This window comes from Phascolarctos cinereus, unplaced genomic scaffold, assembly GCF_003287225.1.
Source record: "Phascolarctos cinereus isolate Bilbo 61053 unplaced genomic scaffold, phaCin_HiC Scaffold_3;HRSCAF=262, whole genome shotgun sequence".
Classification (NCBI taxonomy): Eukaryota; Metazoa; Chordata; class Mammalia; order Diprotodontia; family Phascolarctidae; genus Phascolarctos; species Phascolarctos cinereus.
Genome location: NW_027555736.1, coordinates 227463485 through 227488757, shown reverse-complemented (window position 1 = coordinate 227488757; position 25273 = coordinate 227463485). Strand labels below are relative to the sequence as shown.

At 42.1% G+C, this 25273-nt stretch overlaps 1 protein-coding gene across 1 annotated transcript; it reads left to right on the top strand.

Annotated features, from left to right (window-relative positions):
* Positions 1-908: 908 nt before the first annotated feature.
* On the top strand, positions 909-24303 carry DLST (dihydrolipoamide S-succinyltransferase). Its single transcript, XM_020986284.2, is given in 16 exon segments — positions 909-1038; positions 2222-2255; positions 6094-6142; positions 8007-8059; positions 8181-8255; positions 8479-8534; positions 9489-9600; positions 11696-11784; positions 11786-11864; positions 12152-12228; positions 14083-14180; positions 17674-17804; positions 20604-20677; positions 21135-21218; positions 21652-21819; positions 22658-24303. Coding segments are annotated over 16 exon segments (1377 nt in total). The 5' UTR covers positions 909-975; the 3' UTR covers positions 22793-24303.
* The last annotated feature ends 970 nt before the right edge of the window (positions 24304-25273 follow it).

Genomic DNA, 25273 nt, shown 5'->3' with positions numbered 1-25273 from the left:
AAGTTCAAAGTATCATATATGATATTTTACTCTACTACCTCCACATTCTCTATATTCCAGCTCTCATCCTGAACTCTCCTGCCTCAATGCAATGCATTTTCTTTGTATCTCTAGCACTTAGCATGGAGCCTGGCATATAAATGACTTTTAGTTAATGTTTGTTATATGTTCCAAATTGGTGGCATTGTCTTCAGAGAGCCTTGAAAAGTCAGCATTTAGTTAAGGAGAGAGTAACAGGAGGGCATTTGCAGGAAAGGAGAGTGGTATGAGCAAAGGTATTCTTCAACATGTGAACATACATGTGCAGCAAACAATAATGGGTAACCTGATTTGATTAAAGTAGATTTGTGTAAGAAATTAATGAGAGAGCTATTCACTCATTTAATATTTATTAAACCCGACTGTGTGCAGGGTGCTATAATGCATGCTGGGGGAGATAGAAAGTTAGTTCAGAGTCCTTGCCCTGATAGAGCTAACAGTCTAGTAGGGAGATAAGACAGAAACACAAATAGCTTGTGTAAGCTACTTTCCCAGCTACTTCCCTTGTCCCCTTTCCTCATATATCATGACTTAAAAAGTGAACACACAAAAGGCTGCCTTGGGATTTATTCCTGGTGAAAGGAAGAGGTGAAGGAGGGTATGATTTATTCAGGCAATTATGCTAGGATTGTATTGCAGTTATCTTGTCCATAAAACATTTATTAAGCGCCTACTGTTTGCAGCGCACTGCGCTAGGTACCCAGGGACACTGAAAAGTAAATAAGGGACCGCGCCCGCCTTCAATCGCTGGGGGATAAAAGAAAGGTCTTTTACTGCCTCAGTCCCTGGGCGGCCCCCCCCCCTCGAAGAGGTGCAATGGTATAACCCTCGCCTCCCCTCCTCGGCGCTCACGTGGCACCGCCCTCCGCGCTTCCGGCTCTTGCCGGGCCCTATATCCGGTGTCCGCCCGCCGTAGGCTTGGCTGCCCGGATCGCGATGCTGTCCCGGTCGCGCTGCGTGTCCCGGGCATTCAGCCGCTCGCTCTTCGCCTTCCAGAAGGTAGGAACCGGGCCGGGTGCGAGCCGGAGCCGAGGCCGCCCGGCACGGGCCCGGGCAGGCCCACGGAGGCTGGAGGGCAGGGCGGGGCGGGGCGGGCTGCGGGGCTGGCCCGGGCACCAAGGGCACCGGGACGAGGAGGCCGCGGGAGAGGCCGGGGCCACGGCTCAGAGCCGCCGGTCCGCCGGGTCGGAGAGGAGCCCGGCGGGGCGCGGGGCCTTGCGTCCCACACCTTCCCCGGTCTCCGCCCCGGACACCCCGCCCCGGCCGAGTGCGGGCTCGAGGCTCCGGTGCGCCTACGGCCAGCCCTCCCTCAGTGCCCTTCTCTTGCTGCTGCGCCCCGGCGGGCGTGGGATAGCTACCGAGGGCAGGTCGCTTTTCCTGCTCGTGACCTTTACCGAGACAGCCTACCCCCTGCCCCCCCAGCTGAAAGGGACCAAAGGGCAGGGCTAATGTCCGCCTTGTGCATTATTAATGTCGCGGAGACTGGGCGGGGGCGGGCTTGCCGTTCTCTCCCCGTGACCTCCACGCCCCGGCGGGGTCCCTCCCTGAGGATGCTGAGAAGTCAAAGACCAGTGTTTGGGGGTGGGGGGAGGTGTGGGCACAGAATGCTTCGCCCCGAAGCCGCGAGGAGCGAGGGTCAGTCTGTTCCCTGAGGGTGGGAGTTCCAGTTTCGGGGAGTGAAGGTGATTTTAATTTTTTTTTTAATTTTGGAAAAGGCCACTTTTCAAAAAAGGGCATCATATGCAGAGTAGCTAGAGAGCTCGTGCTAGGAGGACCTTGGTTCAAGCCCCTTCTCTGACATGTGCTGGCTCTGTGATCCTGGGTTCCTGCGCCTGCAGAGAAGGTGCAAACTTGAGTTTTGTAAGGGAGCTTCCTCTACTAGTGGAATAATGGGTCTAGTCTCCAACCTTTCCACTTTAAACTCTTCACACACCGGGCCCTTGTAAACCTCCTCCCCTTTTTTTTTTTTTTTGCCCAAGTACTAGGATAGGTTCGGGGGAGGGGGGTGTCTGTGTCTGTATCAAGTGGGATAGAGAGAGAGAGAGAGAGAGAGAGAGAGAGAGACAGGGTGTGAGTGAGTGAGTGTGTGTGTGTGTGTGTGTGTGTGTGTGTGTGTGTGTGTGTTGGTGGGGAGGTGGAATTTTTCCCATCTTATCTCTTGATTCGCTTTCTCTCTCCGCAGGGGAACTGCCCTTTGGGGAGACGTTCTTTACCTGGTAAGTTTTGCCCTTCCTCTTAAGAGTAGTCTAGCTGTAAATCCAGGTGCTTTATGTATTAGGTTTAAGGATACATGAGCAGTTTTTCCACATGAATTTATTGAAAATTATTGTCAGTAAACATTCCATCTATTGTGAGATGGAAAATGAAATACTGAAGTGAAAGGACTTGTGGAATGGACTGGAAATATATCTTGGGTCACTGTGGGTTCCTTCAGGCTAACTCCAGAAGGTTTCAAAGGAAGGGATGTCTTTAGGATCATACATAAATCCAGCATTTTTCCCAACATACCATGCTTCTTCAATCATTCAAGCTGTTCTAAGATGTGCTATTATAGAAAATGTAGTGGTTGAGTTACTGCATTTTCACCCCCTTGTAGAATTTGTAGAGAGCTAGCATAAATTGAAGACTTCTCATTTCAGGGTCTTTCTTCTCCTCAGCCAGGACAAGAAGTAAAATGTTAATAGACTGAAAAACAGGATAGGCTAAATGATACAACATAAGAATAATATGTCAGTGGAAGGACAACTTTGGAATAGAATATCTCTACTTTAAAAAAAAGTGTCGTCCCCCCCCCAAAAAAAAACCAACCATAGAATAAAACAAAGAACAGTGAAAACAACTACAACCCCAAACCCTGTAAACATGAGAAAATGGTTGGGAATAATAGCACATATGTCTGTATCTTTCCATTATTTGCTGATTTGATAAAAGAAATGAAGACCCATGTACAGTCACTTGTGCAGGGCAACACTTCTGCTTCTGTTTGCTCTTATCTTCCTTTACTTGGTCAGCATATACTGTTCTCTTGGTTCTGCTTTTTTCATTCTGCTTTCATGAATCTTTGAAAAGATCTCATGTGTAAGATATATAAGGAACTGAGTCAAATTTACAAGGAAAAAAAGACCATTCCCCAACTGGTAAAAGGTTGAAGGATATGAATAAGCAGTTTCAGGGAAAGAAATTCAGGCTATCAATAGTCTCATGAAAAAATGCTCTAAATCACATAGAATTAGAGAAAAGCAAATTAAAGCAACACCTTGAACCTATCATACTGGCTAAGATGTTGAAAAAGGAAAATGACATGCTGGAGGGACTGTGCAGAAAACATATACTAATGTACTATTGGTGGAGCCGTGAACTACTCCAACCCTTATGGAAAGTAGTTTGGAATTACACCCAAAAAGTCATTAAACCTCGAATACCCTTTGAGCCAGCAGTACTGTTACTAGCTCAAGGAGATGGTCGTAGAAAAAGCTGGGAAGACTCGTGTGAACATCGTGATGCAAAGTGAGGTAAGCAGAACCAGTAGAACACTTTACACAGCAACAGCAATGTTGGAAAGATAATCAATTTTGAAAGACTTGGTAACTGATCAAAACAATGACCAACCACAATTTAGGACTCATGATGAAACACAGCCCTAACCACTTCCATTTAGAAAGCTGGTGGACTCAGAGTACAAATGGAAACATTTTTTCTTTCTTTTTGGCCATGGCTAACTCTGGAATTTGTTTTGCATGACTGTTCATTTTTGTAACGTCTCTTTTTCCTGCCTTCTCAGTGGGTGGAGAGAATTTGGAACTGAAAATAAAATTAAAAGAAAATAGTGTTGCTGAAACATTACCTAACTTGATAGATGGTGAACTCAAGGGTGCAGAATGAGACATCCATTTTCAAACATGGCCTGTGTGGTGATTTGTTTTGCTTGTCTATACATATCTGAAACGGAGATGTTATTTTTCTCTCGCTTTTTGGGGGGAGTAGGGAGGAGGGTGATATTAAACTGAAAAAAAAAAGAAAAATGGGTTATCAGAGCATTATAAAAGTGAGTAAAGAGCAGAACTAAAGTCAGTAGGAAGCACATAAGCAGGACAGCTTTGAAAATAACATGTTGAATTTATTAGACTTAAAAAGAAAAATACTCTTCATAATATATACTTGCATCTTTATGTACAATTCTCTTTCTATTCTATTTTGTGTATGGAAATACTTATCTTTTGTGGTGTTAAGTTCAGAGTTTCTTGGAAAAAAAGGAAAAATACTGTTGTGAATATTTTTATACAGATGAGTCCTTTCTTCCTTTTTCTTACCTCCTTAGGGCATAAACCTAAAAGTGAAATTTCTAGGTCAAAGGGTATATGAATGTTTTGTGACTTTTGTTACATAATTCTTTATTGCTTTTTTTCATAGTCATATTAATTCACAACTCCTCCACCAGTGTGTTAGTGTGAGTTAGAGTTTACCACCCACCTTGAGTTTTGTCGTTTTTTATCATCTTTGCTGTTTTGATAGATGTAATCTAATGTGGTAACTTAGAGTTGTTTTATCATTTTTCTTATTAGTAGTAGTTTTGCACAAATTTTCAAGTAGTTGGTTGTTAATACTTCATTATAATGTAGAGTATCAGTGGCAAAAAGGAGAAGATTGGATTGTAGAACAATTTGGGGATGCGGAAAAGATTAGTCTTTCTTTTTGTTTTCTTTACATTCTGAACAGAAATACCAAAATAAGATAGGTATTTTTATGTACATTTTAGAACAGAAACTTAAGATTTATATTATGTACAGCTTACTTTTTAAAAAAGTTTATATGTCATGTAAATATGCAAGTTATATAGCATATATAAGTTCAACTTGTAGTTTTCAAAATTGTCCTGCTTCTATATGTTTTTTTTTCTGGCTTTCCTTTTGCTCCCTTTGCATTAAAAACAAAAAAGATGCCTCAGTGCCCCTCTTTTTTTTTTTTTAAAGCTACCCTATCCCTGTCACTCCTCACACTGCTACTCCTTCGCATTGCAGGTATGAGGGATTGGGAGAAGCTTTCGTAACAAATATTCACAGTTGAAAATGAATTCCTTCATTTGCTGTGTCTGCAAACATATATCTTATTCTGCATCTTGAGTTCATCCCTTTGTCAAGCAATGCTTCATCATTCCTCTAGAGTTGTAATTAGTCTTTGCTTCAATCAGAGTTCTTAAGTCTTTCAAAGCTGTCTTTGTCTTTACACTGTTGTTGGATAAATTGTTCTGGTTCTTCTTGCTTGTCTCTGCATCAGTTCCTGTAGACCTTCTCAGGTTTCTCTGAAACTGTCCTTTTTGTCATTTCTTACACAATGATATTCTATTATATCCATATACCATAATTTGTTTAGTCACTCTCCAACAGATGGGAACCTCCTTAATTTACAATTGTTTGCTACTACAAAAAGAGCTTAATTAATTTTGTAGGCATGGGTCCTTTTCTTCTTTCTTTGCTTTGCCTGAGTTAGAGGCTTAGTAGTGGTGTCATTGAGTCAGAAGGTATAAACAATTTAATGACATTTTGGCCATATCTCCAAATGGTTTTCCAGAAAGGCCAGACCAATTCACAGCTCTACTAGCATGTGCATTAGTGTGCCTATTTTCCCAAAGCCCCTCCAACCTTAGTAATTATCCTTTTTTTGTCATCTTTTCCAATCTGATAGGTATGAGGTGGAACCTCAACTGCTCTAATTTGTATTTCTCCAATTATTAGTGATTTGGAGCATTTTTTCTATAAGTTTGTTGATAGCTTAGATTTCTTCCAGAAAGAGTTCTTGTCTTGTTGAGAGTAGCTAAGCTACAAAGTGGTAGAAGAAAGGATAATGGGGTTTGGATCAGATAAGTGGAGAAATTGCCTGCTTATTCCTAAGGGAATAGGGCCCCAGGGCCCCGATATAGCTTAAAACTATTGTATACCACTGATTGAAGCTGATCATATTACCCTATTTTAGGGATTAGAGAGGAATCCCCCAGTATTTTTCAGTAGGTAATAAAGCAAAAGCTAAGACTTTCAGTTAATTTTTTTTTTCTTGCAGGTATCTCTCTGTGCCAGGGACCGGCTTACCTTTATAGTAAAAAGATTGTGTAAGTGTTATGTGGGAGGCGTGGATCTCCTTAGGATGTGTAGGAGGGCTTTTAATTTTTGGCCTCTGGGCATAGAAATTATAACTGTTGCTTTGAGAATTTAGAATTATTCTTTTATTTTTATTTTTTTGGCTAGGCAATGGGGTTAAGTGACTTGTCCAGGGTCACGTAGCTAGTAAGCGCAGGTGACTGAGGCCAGATTTGAAGTCAGGTCCTATTGACTCCAGGGCCAGTGCTCTAGCCACTTTGCCACTTAGCTGCCCCGATTTAGAATTATTCTTGATGGCAGCTAGTTTTAACTAATGCTTGAAATGTAAAACTGTGTGAAATGTTTGTGCACAATGTATTCAGGAAACTGGGGGTTCTGCAAGATCAGAAGGAAATGCATTCTAACTTGTGCAAAGGCAAGCAGGTAGGCAACAAGGATTTATTAAATGCACCCTCTGTGACAGACACCGTGTTAAGCACTGGGCATACAGATAAAAGCCAAAGGAAAGGCAGTCCCTACCCTCAAAGAGCTGGCATTTTAACATATCTTACCTTTTTAGAAACAGTTGTTTGGCTACTGTTAGGAGTAACTGTACCAAAGAGGATGCTCTGAAGTGTTATTATAAAGATAAGCACTTTGCTGGTTTTGTTTGTGCTCTGCTAGAAGTTTTACGAACACCCCACCTACTAGATACCAAGTTCAATTTTAAAAAAATCAAGCCCAGTTTAATAATGTCCACTTCTGAATACATTGTACCAATACACCTAACATAAGGGTATACGTTCGTCATTTACCATAATCTCCTCATAACCAAAAGTGGTGTTTCTGAGAAGGGTTGGAATTGAATATAGCTTTCTTCCCTTAAAAGTAAAGTGGTATGGAGGAATAAGCTATGTGGAAAAAAAAAAGCTTCAGTAAAGCCTCTTAGGATTCGGGTCAGTCCAGTCTGTTCTTTAAGAGAACAAGAAGACCGATCTGGTTGCTTTGAACACAATTGCATTTATAGAATGTATAGTGCAAGCCGAGTTCTGTACTAATCTTTGGAGCTCTAGGATGCTGAATAGGCAGAGTATTAACATATTATGATCCCACATGCAGAGCTTGGAGAAAAGCTACCCAGATGATTCTTGGATTAACCTTTAGTTATAAATACTGGTCTTCTCCTCTATCTCCCTCTTCCCTTTTTATTCAAGTGCCTTGAGGGTGTGGGTAGGAGGATATTTGGCAAGTAAGTATTATGGTGGCTTTAAACCAGTTTTCCAGAGAAGATACACTGCGTAAAGGATCATCACAAGTGTCCAGGCCCTAATCAGTCTGCTATTGTTGAACCTCACAGGGTACTGATACTTGAAATAAAATGTGAAACTACAGACAGGTATCGTAATGTCATTAAAACAAAAAATTCCATGGCCTCTTTAGTAGAACTCGTTGGTACAACATAGATATGCGGTATGTAGTGCAGTATTTATGGTCTGCATATTATTGTTTTAAAATGTATAAGTATAATGTAACTTACGTTATCATAGTGTCTGGTACATTGCCATATGTGAGTATGGAACAAATACTACTTGATTGGATAAAGGAAATTTAAATGAAAAAATAAAGAAAGAACTGGATTCTTTTGGTGAGTCTCCGGGGGACTGAGTTGTCCAGGCTGGCGTTTGAAAAAATAAGACCAGTCTGGTTTCCTTTGCATTTTATATGAGTATGTTACATGTTGAGTGCTGTTATAGCAGATGAAACAAACTTCGTTTGGGGTAGAATTTGACTGTGAAGGAACACACATGCTTTTACAAAAAATGAAAACAAAAAAAAGGATTTTTAAAATAAGAAGTATACCAGTTAAAGGAATTATAAAATTTTTTTTTTCTGTAGCATAAATGACTCCGTCTTGAATGTTCGCTTCTTCAGAACTACAGCAGTGTGCAGTAAGTACTTGTGAGTTAAACTGAGTTCCTTGCCCTCTTGGGAGAGGAATTTGAGTGAAATATAAACTAAATTATGGTAAAAGACAGCTATTCATGTGACTTTTTTTTCCTCCTTATTTAGAGAATGATGTTATTACAGTCAATACGCCAGCATTTGCAGAGTCTGTCACAGAGGGGGATGTCAGGTGGGAGAAAGGTAAGATTTGGTACTCTCCTTTTTATTCCATGTGTCTAAGTATCATGTAGCAAACACTTCTCCAGCTAAGTAAATCAAGTGTGTCTTGGTCAGTAGGATCCTATGTCTATTGTATATTTTCTTCAGACCTTTTCAGAAAATGGCGTTGTCAGACATATGCTTTTAAAAATTTCCTCTGGTTATTAAGAGTTTTCCCTCTGACAGACAAGTGCTTGTTTTTCAGCTGTTGGAGACGCAGTCTCAGAAGATGAAGTGGTTTGTGAAATTGAAACAGACAAGGTAGGTTTAGTGTGTGTTGGGTCTGTTCTTGTCTCTCTTCCCTTGGTTCTTTAAGTCGCCAAAAGAGGAAATGAAAAATAGCCAAGGCACTGTTAAGGGAATAGTTGAGTTTGTGAGTAGGTGTTGGGTTGGTTTTGTTTTGTTTTGTTTTTTCAAGCTGGGCCTGACTTCAAAGTGCAACAGTTCTTAGAAGTTCTCAGTATTAAAAATGGAAATCTTCAAAGGCTGGTTTTGACTTTTATCGTGTGCCTGTCAGATGTTCTTAAAGGGTGTATGTTGTCTATATGGTTTTATAGCTTTTGTTTTTCTTGGTGTGGGCCTGGCCAGCTTCCAAATTGATCTTCTTAAAGCCTTCCTCTATTCCAAAAGGCCCCCCAGCAGCTCCTGATTCCTGTAGGTTGAATATAGACTTCAGCTTTTAAAGACCTTCCGTTATGGCTCCAGATCATCCTGTAAGCACTCTCATTTTCCAGCCAAACTGGCCTGCTTGGGTACAGGGGATTCCCATTCCTGTTGCAACATTGTGCGTAGTTTTTCCCTCAAGGTTAAATAGAATGTGCACCTTGCTCCTGAGCTTCTTGTAAATGCTCTTCTGATCCTTCCTGAGGGTTAATGCTCAGGCCCCCACAACTTTTAGTATTTTTTTTGTATTTTACTCTTATTTTGTTGTCTTCCCTCCCACCCCAATAGAATGTAAGCTCCTTGAAGGCAGGGAAAATTTGGCTTTTGTTCTGTATCTGCAGTTTGTGGCACAGTGATGAGTCAGAGCTGAAAGTGCTGATTCCCCCATTGTATTTTCTGTGGAATACACTCTGGATTTGTTACTGCTTTGTAAGGAAAAATGGAAGTCTTTGACCTCTTTTGTGTGTTGGCCTTGCTGTTGTCTGTACAATTAACTTGATTCTAGTACTGAATAAAAATTGACTCTTCCCCCAACCCATCTCCCTTTTCCAGACATCTGTGCAGGTTCCATCACCAGCAAGTGGAGTCATTGAAGCCCTCCTGGTACCTGATGGAGGAAGAGTAGAAGGAGGAACCCCTCTGTTCACTCTCAGGAAAACTGGCGGTAAGGAAGGAGCTCCTGTTGTCATGGTCTCCAACATACCACCTTGGAGATGGGACTGAAAATAAAGTACTGATTCCCTCCCACCTCATAAGAACTCCTTGGCATTCCAGCCACCTTAGGTGAGGGAGTAAGAGTGGCAACATTTATTCAATGTGAACTTCAAGTGCCTCTGATAGATAAGCAATAGTCAAGAAGTAGAACACATCCAAGTGCCCTCTCCTTGCCTGTACACATTCTTCATTCTGCATCTTATGTCTTTCTTTTTTTGGGGGGGGGGGTGAGGCAATTGGGGTTAAATGACTTGCCTAGGGTCACACAGTAAGTATTGCCACCTAGCTCCTCCAAAACCTTATATCTCTTCAAGAGAGAGTAAAAAGGATGATCCAGAGGTAAGAAGTAGCACTTTGTATAGTAGCTGGATCCAAGAGTTCAGAGCATGTCAGAGTTTGTTTTTCAGTCCATCCTATGCTGTACAGGGATAGTTACATTTTAAAGACAGAGAATGTTGATAGAGTGCTTCTCCTCTTACTTTTTGGTGGACATGACACTTATGGTAACAAGATATAAAGTAGCTTTGACATTATAAACTGATAATGTTAGAATTCTAGAAAACTGCTCCCTAGGGATACCTGAGAGGTATCGTCAAAAAGACCCTGGGAAGTAGCTAAAACTGGCTCTGGGTGTGCTAGTCATCCTGCTTTGCAAGTAAACTGAAAACTCTAAATGTCACTTGGATTATATAGGAACTTAGTCCACTGACAAGTGCGAGTTTGGAACCAGAGGACTTACGTTAAAATTCTAGCTCTGTTACTACTTTTGTGACCATGAACACATCACTTAACTTAATTGGACCTCAGTTTCCTCACTTCTAAAATGATAGGGCCGGCCTAAATGACCTCTAAGCTCCTTTCTAGTTCTAAAATCTATGGTCCTATAAATCTTTTTAGAAACTTGTTTCTAAGAGTCTGATTCAGGCCATAAAAGTTGTAGGCAGGCATCAGAAAGATGTGGAGGTTATCTTTCATCAGCCTTCACAGCCAGCTAGCTAAGTCACATGTGCTTCAGAAAGATGAAACAAGACTAAAAGAAATGGGTCTGGGCCTAGGGTGGGGCTTCCTACCAAGGAGGCCATAGCCATGATGACTGCCAGGTCAGTGCAGGGAGCACAGGCCCAGGGATGATGTGGTGTCATGCGCTGAGTGCATGGCTTTGCATGTAGCTGGTGAGGCAGACAGAGGTTAGATAACTTGTCCAGTGTCACGTGGCTACTAAGTGTCTTAGGTCCTATCTGAACTTGTGTCTTCCTGCCTTCTGGCCCCGTGGTGCTGCCCACTCTGCCACTCTGTAGTAATGACAGTTAACGTTTGTGTAGCACTCGCTGTGCTGCGGTGAGCCGGGCACTGTCTAAGGCTTATCATTACCGCTTCATTTGATCCTCAGAACAACCCTGTGAGGTAAGGGCTATTATTATGCCCATTTTACTGATGAGGAAACTGAAGGAGACAGAGGTTAAGTGATTTTCCCAGGGTCACACAGCTAAAATTGAGTGTCTCAGGTCAGATTTGAACTCAGATCTCTCTGACTCTAGGCCCCTCTCTCTACTGTACCATCAGCTGCCCTAGGAAGGAAGGATGGATTTTAATTTTTTAGATGCATTTTCCCAGGTAGAAGCTGAGAATGTTTGTGTCAATAGGAATATAACTGCATTGGGCTGCAACCTGATTTAGAACACGTAGTAGGGGGATTATTGGGGGGCAGGGACATGTTTTTTTTTTTTTTTTTGCTAGGCAGTGGGGTTAAGTAACTTGCCCAGGGTCACACAGCTAGTAAGTGTTATGTGTCTGAGGTCAGATTTGAACTCAGGTCCTCCTGAATCCAGGGCCGGTGCTCTATCCACTGCTCCACCTAGCTGCCCCGGGGACATGTCTTGTACCTCCTTATGTCTCCACCTGCTATAGTACGTAACACCTAGAAGCACTCAAGAAAGAGTGATTGAAATAGAATTTAGAACAGCAGGTCCTGTTTGTGGCTTTACTTTTTGATGCCCATGCCATTTAGTTTTTTATGTATGTGTATTGAAGCCTTTTTTTTTCAGCTGCTCCTGCTAAAGCCAAACCAGCTGAAGCTCCCCCTGCTGCAGCCTCTAAACCAGATCCTGTAGCAGCTCCAGCTCCTTCTCCTCCCCCCCCCACCTGCTGCATCTATACCCACTCAGATGCCCCCAGTGCCACCTGTGTCATCACAGCCTGTTGATACCAAACCTGGTAAGCAGCTCCTCATTCCTATGGAAATAGAAGCAGAGGTGGTTCGTCAAGTTCCATGTGCTCGTTTTTGTAAGTGCTTTGTCCACATCTGCAAGGAGTCCTTCCTTCTGGATGGTCTTCCTGTCACTTAGGCCTGATGGGATCCTTCACTGCATTTTGGGGCAGAATTCTTAGGTACTTTCACTAAGCACCTGTAGTCTACTTGATGCTGTCAAGGACAGAAGAGGCAGCAGGAGAAGTCATTTCCCTTCCTGATGTATTTATTTGTACCTTTTCTCCATTTCCAGTGTCTGCAGTAAAACCCTCTGCTGCTGTTTCAGCAGCAGAGCCAGGAGCTGGCAAAGGTGTGCGTTCAGAACATAGGGTAAGCTGCTGCGGACTAATGAATGCCAGGTTTAGGGTGGTAAGAGCACTACTGAGGAGGGGGGTGTGGCATGGCAGTGACAGCTTCCAGACTGCTACAACGAAATCAACCTGCTTCAGGAAACTCCTGCCCAAAATTTGTCCCCTTGGTTGTGCCTTCCTGAAGGTTGGACCCGTAATTATGTAGGCTTTGTTTATATTTCCAGAGCTCATAACTTCTCACTGATGTCAAAATACATTTTGAATTTGGACAAAATAGTTAAATTCCCAGACCAAAGATTAATGGGATGGTGAGCCAGCTCAATGAGAAGCTGACAGAACATGTTCAGTTTTCCTCATTTCTCAGGAGCCTTACATGCTCTTCTACCAACTTTCCAGGAATGAGGAAACCAAAGGGGAGGCATGTGAAGAATTATTTAGGATTGTAAACACTGGCTGAGGAGTACTATATCAGAGAGGAGTGATCAGATCAGCCTTGTAGCCAGTTACAAATGTGAAGTTAATTTTGCCCATAAATATTTCATTAACTTCTACCCCAGCCCAGCCCTGGTCTACAACCAGTCACTTAAGAGGTAATGTGTATGTTGGAAAGAACAATGAACTTGGAAACAGAAGGACCTAGTTTCTAACCGTGTTCTCAGCACTTACTAAAGGTGACCTAGGGCAAGTCACTCTTATCTGAACATGCTTTCTCATCTACAGAAGTTATAATAATACATACATATTATGAAAAAAGTGTTTGATAAACTGTAAAGCGCCATAAAGGCTGCTGTTAATATATTTTGAGGCAGCCTAATATAGCAGATAGAGAACTGGCCTCAAAGCTAGGAAAACTGATCTTCTGGGATCCAGTCTGGCCTCTGTCCTTACTGGCTGTGTGACTCTAAGGAAGATACTTAACCTCCTAGTGCTCTGTGCCGAAGGTGTCAAACACTGCTCAACCCTCCCTAGCAGAACCTGATTAAAATGGAATTAGGAAATATTTAACATAATAAAAATATAGTAGAAAAGAGGTAATGTTAGTATGTGGTTTTCTCACATGACACCTTTTCTATTGAGGTAGACACTGCTGCCCTACGCAGCTCCCAAGACTGCATTACAGAGAAAGCTCTGCCTGAGTTGGTATGAGTTTCCTCTTTTCAGAGGTTCCTTGTACAAGTGATATCACAGGCCCAGTCCCTTCTCTTGTCCCTGTTATCATATTAGTGGTAAATAATAGCTAACACTCATATGGTGCCTACTATGTGCAAGGCCGTGCTAAGCACTTTACAACTAGTAAGTTGAAATTAACTGTCTAAGACATACTCTTTGTGAGTGATCATTTTGCAAGGCCTCTAGAAGTGTTAGCTTGGATGCTTGAGAGAGATGATTTAGGGAGTGCTTCTGCTAAGCAGGGATGCCCAGCACCCTATTTGATAAATTGTTGCTGCTGCTGTCAGCTAGGACAAAAACCTCAAATGTGGGCAAAGAGGATGGGTTTTCTTGCCCGACAAGGCAGCACCATCTAGAAAAACTGCCCCTTCAGTGCTGGTGTCTGATTTCCTTTGCATGTCTTCTCTCCACAAGTAGTTGGGTCTTGTGCATGACTTGAGTTTGATTTTAAAATCAAACCATTTCCTGGGCCCCAGAGCTAGAAAACACTTAAAAGTGAATCTAAACAAGTAAGGTTTCCTTATCTTTAAAATACCACCACTGAAAAGGGCAGAGTAAGGCCTTTGTTGTGTGGAATCACGCCCTCCTACTTATTTCTTCACCCCTGTGCTTTCCAATGTGGATACTACTTTGAGCTAAACTGGCATCAGAGTTGATGTCAAGAGTCCAGGATTTTCTAGGCTCACCCTCTTTTCTGTTTTAGGTGAAAATGAACAGGATGCGACAGCGTATTGCTCAACGTCTAAAGGAGGCCCAAAATACATGTGCAATGCTGACCACTTTCAATGAGATTGATATGAGGTAGGAACTGTAACCCCATCTCTATGTATTTGGAGAATGTAGAAACAATGGTCATTGTCCTATACTTAGGAGAGATTCCAATATTAATATCAGGAAGAATAGGTTTCTTTTAGCCAACCATGGATTGTTTCCTTTTCTGATTGACTCTCCAAGCATTGTGTATGCCTCTCAGATTCTTCAAGTTTGAAGATAAGAAAGCAGCAGATCTCTTTAAATGTGTTCATAGTGGCAGGTGTATTTGAGCCGAGAGAGGGAGACTGAGTTACTAGCTTATTAGGCCATTGCTACACTGAGGTTGTGTTATAAAGTGAAAAAAATACTAAATGCTTTTCAGGTGTGTCAGGCTCTTTTCAATCCTATTTGGGGTTTTCTTGGCAAAGATATTGAAGTGGTTTGAGGAAACTGAGACAAACAGTTATGTGATATGTCCAGGATCATACAGCTAGTAAGTGTCTGAGGTCAGATTTAAACTCAGGTCTTCCTGACTCTAGGTTCAGCACTCTATTTACTTTGCCACCTAGTTGAACCTGTGTAATATCTGCTCTCCACTGACTATGTGACCTTGAATAGATCATGCCACCTCTTCAGGTTTTTTTCTTCATATGTAAAATGAGGAACCTCGAATAGATGATCAGCTGTTGCTTCTTTCAAACCAGAATGTATAACTACTCTTGTTTGTGTTCCCCTTGGCCTTCAATCCATTCCCAATAAAATGTGGCTAGCATTCCCTGTATCGGCACACTCTGTTGATACCAGACCTAGTGAACAGTCCCTTCAGGTCTAACATCTTGTCATTCTGTGAAGTGATTGTTAGTAAAAGTGCCTTGGAACTTCCTTCCCGAGTTAAGCTGTTTCCCATTTCTGTGCCCAGTCTACTAATAGTAGTTTATATGGGCTAGAAAGTGTGGCCCTTTCTTGATGTGTTTTCTCTAAATTGGGGTAGAGACTTTACAAAATAGGATATAGAGCTGTGTTCCGTAATAAAAAGATAGAATTTGCTTATTGCTAATTCAGAACTGGCCCTTGTTGGTTCCTATACGTGAACTCTTAACAAATTAAAAGTTGGCCTGCCTTTCAGGATTGTGAGAGATCAGCTTATCAGGACAGCTTCTCTGTTCCTGGTAAGCATTTTGCTTTCCCTTCATCAATATTTGGGAGGGAATATTATCCAACTTTTCACAAAGGAATTTGATTTTGAGGAAGAGAGGGAGTTTATGAATAAATATCCCTGGTGTGTGTTCAAGCACTTTCAATGTTAAGATTTCCTAAAGTGTCACTTTTCTTCTAATGACCAGGAAGAGTTGAGGCAGAGCCTGAGGGCTTTTTCTTTCTTATAAGCTACAAGAATATTCTCCTGTCCATTTGATGCAAAGAAGAACCTTGGGGTAATGGATTAGAAGGGAAAACAGCTTGTATTACAGTGCATTAAGGCTAAATTGTACATAAATTAAATTGTACTTTGAAATTCTACCCAATTCCTTAAGACAAAACATGTAAATATTTATGGCTGTGAAAGATAGAGTTGACAAAACAGAAGGGGAAATGCAGTATGTCTAGCTCTTTTCAGTAGCTAATCGAGGTGTCACTTTACAATGACCTGGGGTCTTAGTATATCTAGTAATCTGGTTTGGTTTGATTGCCTTTGGTGTTTATGCCATTGCCTCACTCAAAAGGGGCTTCTCTGAGACCAACTCCTCTCCCTAGTTGCCTCAGCCTCTGTTACCAAGGGTCAGGACTCAGAAATAGAAACTCCTTAATGGACCAAGGCAATAGAATTTGGGTAGGTTTGAGAGCAAAGATGTTTATCACTTCTCTTTCCCTCTTCTGCAGCTCTTGTGTCTTGGGAACCAGTAATGTCTTTAGGGTGGTAATCCTAGCAGTAAATAAGGTTAGGCTCAGGAAAACATTGTAAACCCAATCAGCCCCCCTAGGAAAACTTCCTTTTTCAAGGACAAAAAGGTCTGGAGGGGAAAGTTAAAGTTGTGTCATATCTTATCTTTCACTTTAATATTATATTGGGCCTATTACATAGAGAGAACTAAGCTTTGGGGCAGAGACAGACCTAAATTCAATTTCCATCACAGAAATCTATTCCGATAAATACAGATATCTCAATGATAAAATTATGGGGAAAAACCATTTCCCAGACTTTATAATGCCTGTGAGAGGAGGGGGAAGCAGGGGGATAAAATCCTATGGTTTTCCAAAGGCTTCTCAGAAAGTTCTGCTTCCCCTAGGTAGAAGGGAAAGGCTAAAGCTGAAAGTCCCAAGCTTTGTATCAGACAAAACCCTGTTTCTTAAATATCCTGCCGCTTGTTGGGCACCAATGAATCTGAAAAGGTGGGGAACATATTTATTTGTATTCAGTGTGACACCTGGAAGGGTACCACATTTTAATAGCCATCCCAGGTTTGATCACAGCCTGCTTTGGGTGAGGTTTACAGGGCCTTGAATGGAGAGTTAATTTGCTCACACAGGGAGGGGCATATGTGCTCCGGTTGTCAATTTGGTGAGTTAACGCCCTAGCCAAAAAAGGAATAAGGAACATAACAGATGTAAATCATGCCCTAGTTTTGGAGCCCTTGAAAAATATTTTTCTAACAAAGCTGTTTTTTTTTTCTGCCTGGGTCCTTAGCCCACAGACATATCTTATGATCTTTTGGTCATGTTGTCTGCCAGTGAAAAGCTATAAATGACTTTTGAAAAAATGGCAGGAGAGAAAGAGAATTGACATGGAATTATGTATTCACATCTATCTATCTATCTATCTATCTATCTATCTATCTATCTATCTATCTATCTATATCTGTCAGATGCTGGCCTTCTCTAGTGCAGGGTTAGGAAGGAGGGAAACAGCTTGGAACTTAAATATGTTTTTTTTAAAAATTGGGACAATTGAAAAAAAAAAGATGGGAGACCTTTAAAGGGTCTACAGTATAGTAGAGGCAGATTGGCATTGATTCCTTCTTGCCTTGCACTGTACTAGAACATATTAATCACGATGACTTTTAGTGAACCATTTCACAATTTGTTTAAAGGGAGCAGCCTAGAGAAGTTGGGAATTTTAGTAGAATGCTTGCCTAATCTGTTCTTATTTCAGTAAAAATCTGTGATTCCTTGGTGGGGATGTCTTCATCAACAAAGATTATAAACCCTCTGATGCTTTAGTAGGTGGTTTCATGAGTTACTGTGGTCAGAAAGACTAACCTAGTGGCCGACATTCTGGTGATGAGCCTCTCTGAATTTAGTTAGGCTTGCCATTGGATGATAGTAATGATAGTTCTGAGGCCCCTACCCAAAGCTTTTCTATCTTGTGCTCCACTTGAATAGCCTGACTTCAGGAGTCTAGGTTCTGCTTCATGCCACCACGAGCCACTGGAGTAGGACTTCAGTAGATGTTAATCTGTATGTGAAGTTATCTGTGTAATGTATGTAAAGAAATGTAAAAGTCAGCAGATGATGCTTCCTTTGTGTTTACAATGTGTTTTTGCAGTAACATCCAGGACATGCGGGCCCGACACAAAGAAAGTTTTCTGAAAAAACACAACATGAAACTAGGCTTCATGTCAGCATTTGTGAAGGCCTCTGCCTTTGCTTTACAGGAGCAGCCAGTGGTGAATGCAGGTGAGTGCAGTTGGGCCATGATGCACACATACACACGTGATGGCTATACCAAAATGAAAAAAAGTCTTTATTTACTGGCATAGAAAAATAAATGTTTTATGTAAGAGCTTCCTTGTTATCACTCATTTTTAGCTTCTTAAAACAGTGGCATAATGTGTTTCAGCCTGCATGTCAGTTCTCCCATTAGTCAGAGAACATGTTTTTCAGTTCCAAAGAACATTTCCATTTCATTTCCAAAGAGTTGGTCTGGCAGCAAGCAACTCAGAGGGGGAGAAAAAAATAAACATTTGTATAGCACGTACTGTGTGCCATCGTGCTAAGCACTTGTACAAATATTATTTGATCCTCACAACAACTCTGCAAGGTAGGTGCTACCCCATTATACAGTTGAGGAAACTCAGGCAATCAAAGGTTAAATGACTTTCCTGGGATCACACAGCTAGTCAGTGTCTCTGAGGGCAGATTTGAACTCAGATCTTCCTGACCGTAGACCCAGTGCTTTATCTGCTGCTCTACCAACTGCCTCTTGGGAGGCCTTGTTCATGCCCAGGTTATCTCATTCAGGCAGGAAACTCATAAGGGCATTCTTCCCCCACCCTCAGTGTTAAAGCAAATGGCCTCTGTACATGACACTTATTCCATGGCAAACTTCGATCTCTCTGGAATGGATTTACTGGGAGGAGTCTTGGTGCTGCTTCTGGCTTTTAGACTTGAATCCATCAATTCTTTAACAGAATCAAACCCTGTTTTTATTTTCACCTTAGAAGTCTTGCTTCAACAAGAAGAGTCATTTTTTTCATCTCGTTTAGATAGCTTTCTTCCCCCTGGTAGATGGGAATCTTTTTATCACCCATCAATGGATCCAGAGGTCCCAAAGAATTGTAAACAGCTTTGAGAAGACTAGTCCATGCAGTTTTCTTAGTGAAAACATTTTTAAAATTTTACTTTTTATTACTCTGAACTTGATAAACACAAATTAACATGAAGGCTTCTTTGTACCATAAACAGAAAAAAGAATTATATGTAAAACTGCCAATCTCTGTTATAAACAGCTCACTTTAAAAATATATATATAATAAATTCGGCATGTTTCAAAGTTATCTATCTTCATCTGAGTCTAACTTCTGTTCTCCGACGTACATTTTAGAAAAGATGCTCCAGTGGTGCTCTTCTCTTTCTTTGGGGGAGGGCCTTCACTCTTCCGCATCCCATATCCTCTGTCCCAGTACAACAAAAACAGCTCTTCTTTGTAATCAGCAGTTATAATCTAGTAAAACATCCATGCTTTGAGCATATCTGAAAGTGTATGTCTTGTTCTTCTTGAGTTCACTGCCCAGAAGTCATGAGGTAGATAACGTGTTTACTCATCAGTCTTCTGCAATCATGGGTAATCTAATTGCACTGATCAAAATGTGTAAGTCTTTGGAAGTTACTTTTGTTTATAGTGTTATAGTCATTGTATAAATTGTTTCTGGCTCTACTCCCTTTACTCTGCGTTTCACACAAATCTTTCCAGGTTTTCCCAAGTCCCGTCATTATTTCTTATGATGCAATAATAGTCTGTTGTATTGCTATAGCATAGTTTGTTCAGGCAAGCAGTGGTGCAGTGGATAGAGCCCTGGACCTGGATCCAGGAAGACGAGTTCAAATTTGATCTCAGACACTCCTTTTCTATTCCCTCCTTCAGCCATTCCTCAGTTGAGGAAATGCTCCTATATGTACTTTGTCATATGTAGGTCCTTGCCCTTTGACCTTGGGCAGGTCATTTAACCTGTTTGCCTTGCTCTCCTTACCTGTAAAAAGGGGATAATAACAGCACCTGCCTCATAGGATTGTGAAGATCAAATGAGATCATCTTTGAAAAGCACTTAGCACAGTGCTTGGTTGCATAGTAGGCACCACGTAAATGCTTCTTTCTTTCTCTGTTCCCTTAATGAGCCGTTCCTCAATTGATGAGCACCCCCAAATTTTCCACTAGGTTAAGCATTAGAAATTCAAAGACAGATGAGAAAGAGTCTCTCCCTTCCAGGAGCGTGCTGTTTTAGTTCTTCCACCTATGGATTTTTTTCCCCCAGCTGTTTTTAAGAGCCCCTTTTTTGTTCAGTTGTTTTTCAGTTGTATCTGACTCTTCATGACCCCATTTGTTGGGGGTTTTTTTTTGTTGTTGTATTGTTTTTGGCAAAAAAGAGTGGTTTGCTATTTCCTTCTTCAGCTCATTTTACAGATGAGGAAACTGAGGCAAACAAGGGTTAAATGACTTGCCCAAGGTCACATAGCTAGTAAGTGTCTAAGGCAGATTTGAATTCAGGAAGATGAGTCTTCCTGATTCCAGGCCTGGCATGCTATGCACTACACCATTTAGGACTAGACATTCATTTGACTTCCTCTCACTGCTCATAAGCGAAAAACACAGCGGATGTGGCTTTCAGTTGGTAAAGTCTTCATTCCTTCTTATTTTGAAATGTGGACAGGCTGCCCTCTTGGTCTTGAACAGGTTAGGAAGAAGGGCAGATTCTTTCCTTCTTAAACTAAGGCATTCTACTCTTATTCCTTTGCTAAAGTGAAGAATCATGCAGTGTTTGTAAGGTTTATTTGAGTACATATTGTGTGCTTGGCAGTGTATTAAGGAAATGTTGGAAGATGCAAAAAAAGAAAGTGTTGGCACCCAAGAAATGGAATAATGGTGACTGATTGGAGTAGGAAGGGGGAAAAATCAGCTTTGCCCTACAAACATTCCTTTATTCCCACTTCATCCCCTGCTTTGGGGAATGTGTATAAACTTTGCTTTTTCCCTCACAGTGATTGATGACACAACCAAAGAGGTGGTGTATAGAGATTATATCGACATCAGTGTTGCTGTGGCCACTCCACGGGTATGTAAATTGGGTTTACTGTATTAGGGGCCATGGCATTGCCTCTGAGGTTAGAAGACATTTGCTTTGAAGAAGATACTTTCTTTTTCTTTGAAGAGTGAGGGGACCTGGTATAAGAGACTGACCTTGTTTAGATTCCACCTTTTTGTATCAGGCCAGATCTTCCTACCCTTCTGAATTTCCATATGCTGTGGATGATAGTAAAACAATGCATCTTTTAAGGGAAGGTGTCGGCCTTCTTGGAATCAGTGGAACTAGATTAAGAATTCTGATCCATCACTCATTTGGACAGTTGTCTTATTTTCCTACGTCTAAAAGCTTTTTCCAGTAGTTTTCATGAATTACCATTATGAAAATATCTCCTGCTCCTCAAAGGAAAGGTGTTGTATACAAAGGTCAATAAGTACAAAGAATACGTTTTTATTCACTCTGTAAAACAGTGCTTTACTCCCTACAGGGACTTGTGGTACCAGTTGTTAGGAATGTGGAAACTATGAATTTTGCAGACATCGAACGAGCCATAAATGAGCTGGGAGAGAAGGTAAAATTTAATGAAGAAATGCAAACACAGATTACTGGGAAAGTTAAGAAGGAGGGCAGCAAAAGCAGAAGATCCCCACCACCAGCTTACTTGACTTAGGTTCGTTGGTACGACCAGGAGCCAAAGCCAAAGTCTTTCTGGTGACTTGAAGGTAGAGTGAAAGGGGAGGGGGTGCGGTGCAAAGGCAGAAGAGCCCCTTGTCATGGGGTGTCATTTTAGTTTGAACTTCTAGGTGAAACTCTTTGTTCTGAGCCTCTGCTTTAAGAGAAGCTTTTTAAGTCCATCTCAGTTGAAAAACTTAGAAATTGAGCCAGGTCCTCAGTGTCTGATTAGAACATGATTGAATCCCCCAGTAAAACAAGGACCCAGGTTTTATTTCTTCAGCTTGTGAAGAGGTACAGTCTAAATAGATTTTGAAACTTGTCTTTTTCAGGCCCGAAAGAATGAGCTTGCCATAGAAGATATGGATGGTGGCACTTTCACAATCAGTAATGGAGGAGTCTTTGGCTCCCTCTTTGGGACCCCAATCATCAACCCCCCTCAGTCAGCCATCCTGGGCATGCACGCCATTTTTGATAGGCCTGTTGCTATTGGAGGCAAGGTAGGAACTGCTACAATGTGAGATCTTTTGGTGATATTGCTTGTCCTGTGCCATAAAGACTAGTTGCAGGGTGTAACTTGTTTGGTAGAACCTGATTTAGAGAGAGATCCAGCCTTTGTCTAGTTGAGATCTACTGATAGAGCTTTGTAGCAGCTTCACCACAATTCCTGCTTGGTTCCAGGAACTATGGGAGAAGTGATGCTCCTTCATCGGAGGTCAGCCAGAAGGTATTTGAATCTTACGCTCTACTTAGTAATGTGCTCCATGAGTGGGGAACCTGTGGCCTCGTGGCACTATGGAGGAATGGGAACGGACAGGGTCCCTTCTTACAGTCTAGTTGAGAGATGAGAACTTGAAATTGGGAACCTGTAAAAGCCAAAATGATTTGATTAAATTGTGTGTTATAGGAGATTATTGGGTGCTGCTGTAGATTGGGAAAAGCTTAGTGGAGGAGGTGGATCATGAGCTGGGCCTCAAAATGTGGGTGAGGTTTGGTTAGGTGGAAGGGAAAGGAGATAGTGTCTAAGAAGATAGCCTTAAGGATTACATTAAGGAGAACGTTCAGGATTCCCTGGATTGCAGAAGGGTCTCCTCTGGCCTGCAGGAGAGTTCGTAGGAGAGAGAAGAGTATGTGAAGATTTCAGTGTCCTTTGTCAAAGAACATTGTCACTGAGTGAGGTTTCCCATCTTAGGGGCAGCTTACTGTAGGAAGAACCCAAAATGCACAAAAAGGAAAATTCTGGAGGGCATTGCCATCAGAACTGGGTCTTCGGATCTGTTTCTTCCTCATGTACCCATACAGTACAGAAAAGATTGTCCCTCTGTCTCTTCTCTGTAGGTGGAAGTGCGGCCCATGATGTATGTAGCGTTGACTTATGACCACCGACTGATTGATGGCAGAGAGGCAGTGATTTTCCTTCGAAAAATCAAGGCAGCAGTGGAGGATCCTCGTGTCCTGCTACTTGACCTTTAGGGAAAATCGTATTCCCTAAAGCTCCAGCTCACAGAGACTGAAAACCTGTCTTCCCCTACTCCGTCATGCGTACCTGGATCAGCTGGGCGGGAGACAGCTCCGTGTGCTGCTGGCCTAAGGGAAGCCAGAGCACTAGGCGACCAGCAGCTACAGCTCCTTTTAGAGCGTTCCTGTCACTCTCTCCACTGCCTTTGTCTTACACGAATGTTCTTACTTCCTTATTATGCTCAAAGGGGGGGGGGAGAGAGAGAGAGTATTGATGGAGCCTCGTTAATATCTTAGCCTTTCTTCCATGTATCCTCCCCAGAGATGATTTTGCTTTTTCACTATGGCAGCATATAATAGAAAAACTGCTAGATAAATTGTACCTCCTCTGTCTTACACCTGCCCAGTTTTCACAAATCCAACATCCTCAGTGGTGCAGGAAGAAGATCCTGGCCCCCAGCATTACGAAGCTATATAGCCCTGGCTCTGATCTTTCCAACCCTGGACCCTGTGCAGTTTCTTTACTCAAATACAGGGGGAGGAGTACTGCTTTGTTTATTAAAGGGCACCTTCCTACTTAGGTAGCCTTGGTTGGCTTTAAAATGCCTCTTCTACCTCTTTGGGAAGCACAACCCAGGTGGCCTGAGGTTTTGGGGGGGGGGGAGGCGGGGAATGTGAACTGGCTCAAAAGACATCAGCTTGAGATACTCTTGTCTCCAGAGGTGAGAGTGCATCAGTTTTGCACTTAGACCATGGGTCTTATCCCCAGAAAGGCCCGTCTCTGCACAACCATGCACAGTCCTGCTGTGCTCACCTGCCTTTCTCTATGAGTTCCTAGCAATCATACCAGCAAAGGGGTGGGTTTAGAAGCATCTTCATTCTCGGGTGGAAGTGGAACAGCTGCACCTTGGAGTCAGTGGAGGTAGAATTTGGTTGAGATTGATGGAAGGTCTCTAGTAAAGTGTTGCTGCATTGTTTTTCTGGACTTGTATTTGAAGTTCAGATTGATCTTTCTGCCGTATGTGAACAGATGAGGGCTCTGAGCATGACCAGTTCTGGTCTTGTGTAGTGGGCTGGCAGGAGAGAGGAAGCAATGTTGGCTCCTCCATGTGTCGACACAGGGCCAAGATGAGGATAGTATACTTCCTGAAGTTCTCCACCTTAGTGAGAAGCCAGCTGTGAGTTGTTAGTGTAAGATAATGAAATGTCTGGAATCATCTTTAAAATACTGCCCAGTGTTGGTGGGCAAAAAATCATTGGGGTCCCTTGGAAGATGTTTCAGTGTATACTTGCTATTGTGAGGGCTACTGGAAATCCATCAGTATGTATCCAAATATACCTAGTTCTGAGGCTGCTGGAACCATGGGGGCCATTTATTAGGGCCCAGCATGAGAGGGGTGAGGAGGGCGGAATCCAGTACTGAGTGCCTGCAGTGTCTACTACTCTATCTCCAATATACAGAACTTGTAATTAAAATATTTAAAGAAACCAATTTTAAAAGAAATTAAAGGGGAAATGTTCTCAAACTGTGTCTTAACTTCTGGCCTCCGGTTTACATATAAAAGGCAAGGTTACTAGTTTTTAAAAGAACCATTAGCCCTTAGGTTCGCAGCCTATTCTGTCTTTTTTTCACTTTTCTCCTGATGCCTTTGGAGTAAGTTGACTACAGTACTCAGATTGGCCAGAAGCCACAGCTATACTACTGGCTGCCTATAGAAGAAAAGGAGCTTCACACTTGAAATTATTGCCGGTGCCTCCCTTCTGTCCCAGAGCTTCCTCTCCACTGCTTTCTGTCTCTCTTTACTTTTCAAAAAGGCATTTGCTGCTTTTCACTAGTCACTTTCCCTAAACTAGCTTAGAGGGAGTAGCACACCAGAGGTCTGCCATTCGGAAGCTCAGTATAGCAAGAGTAGGAGCTTATTCTCCATGAGACCTTTTAAGGCTGAGCAGTGTCCTGGAGGGTAGCCTTAGACTCAGATATGGAAAGGGGGTTACTGAATTACCCTTATGGATCAGGTGGCTGGTCTCATGACTACATTTGCTAATTAATACTTGGTAATTCCACATAACGTTAAGCCACGTTCATTTTGGCTAAATGGGCCTCCCCAGCTGTCACTGAGGACAGCCTCCAAGTGAACACCCTTGTCCTTGGAGGGGAAAACACCAGATTTGCACACACCCTCAACTTTCCTGGATTATCTGTCACTGACTGTGGTTAGCTACCTCTAGGGCCATTGATTTGGAAGAATAATAATGCCTACAGTTTCCAGGCCTTTTCACTCATTTTTACTTCTCATGAGTCTATTGGCATCTCAGGAAATTAGAACCAGAGGGAACCTAGAGATCGTCTTGTCAAGTATAAAGTGAGAAGACAAACCCAGAGATCATACATGGTAAGCAGAGCCAGAATTTGAACCCAGGCTCTTTGACTGCAAATCCGAGATCCTCGGCACTTACTTGCTTCCTCTGTGGAATGAAGTAGCCCAGACCATCCTT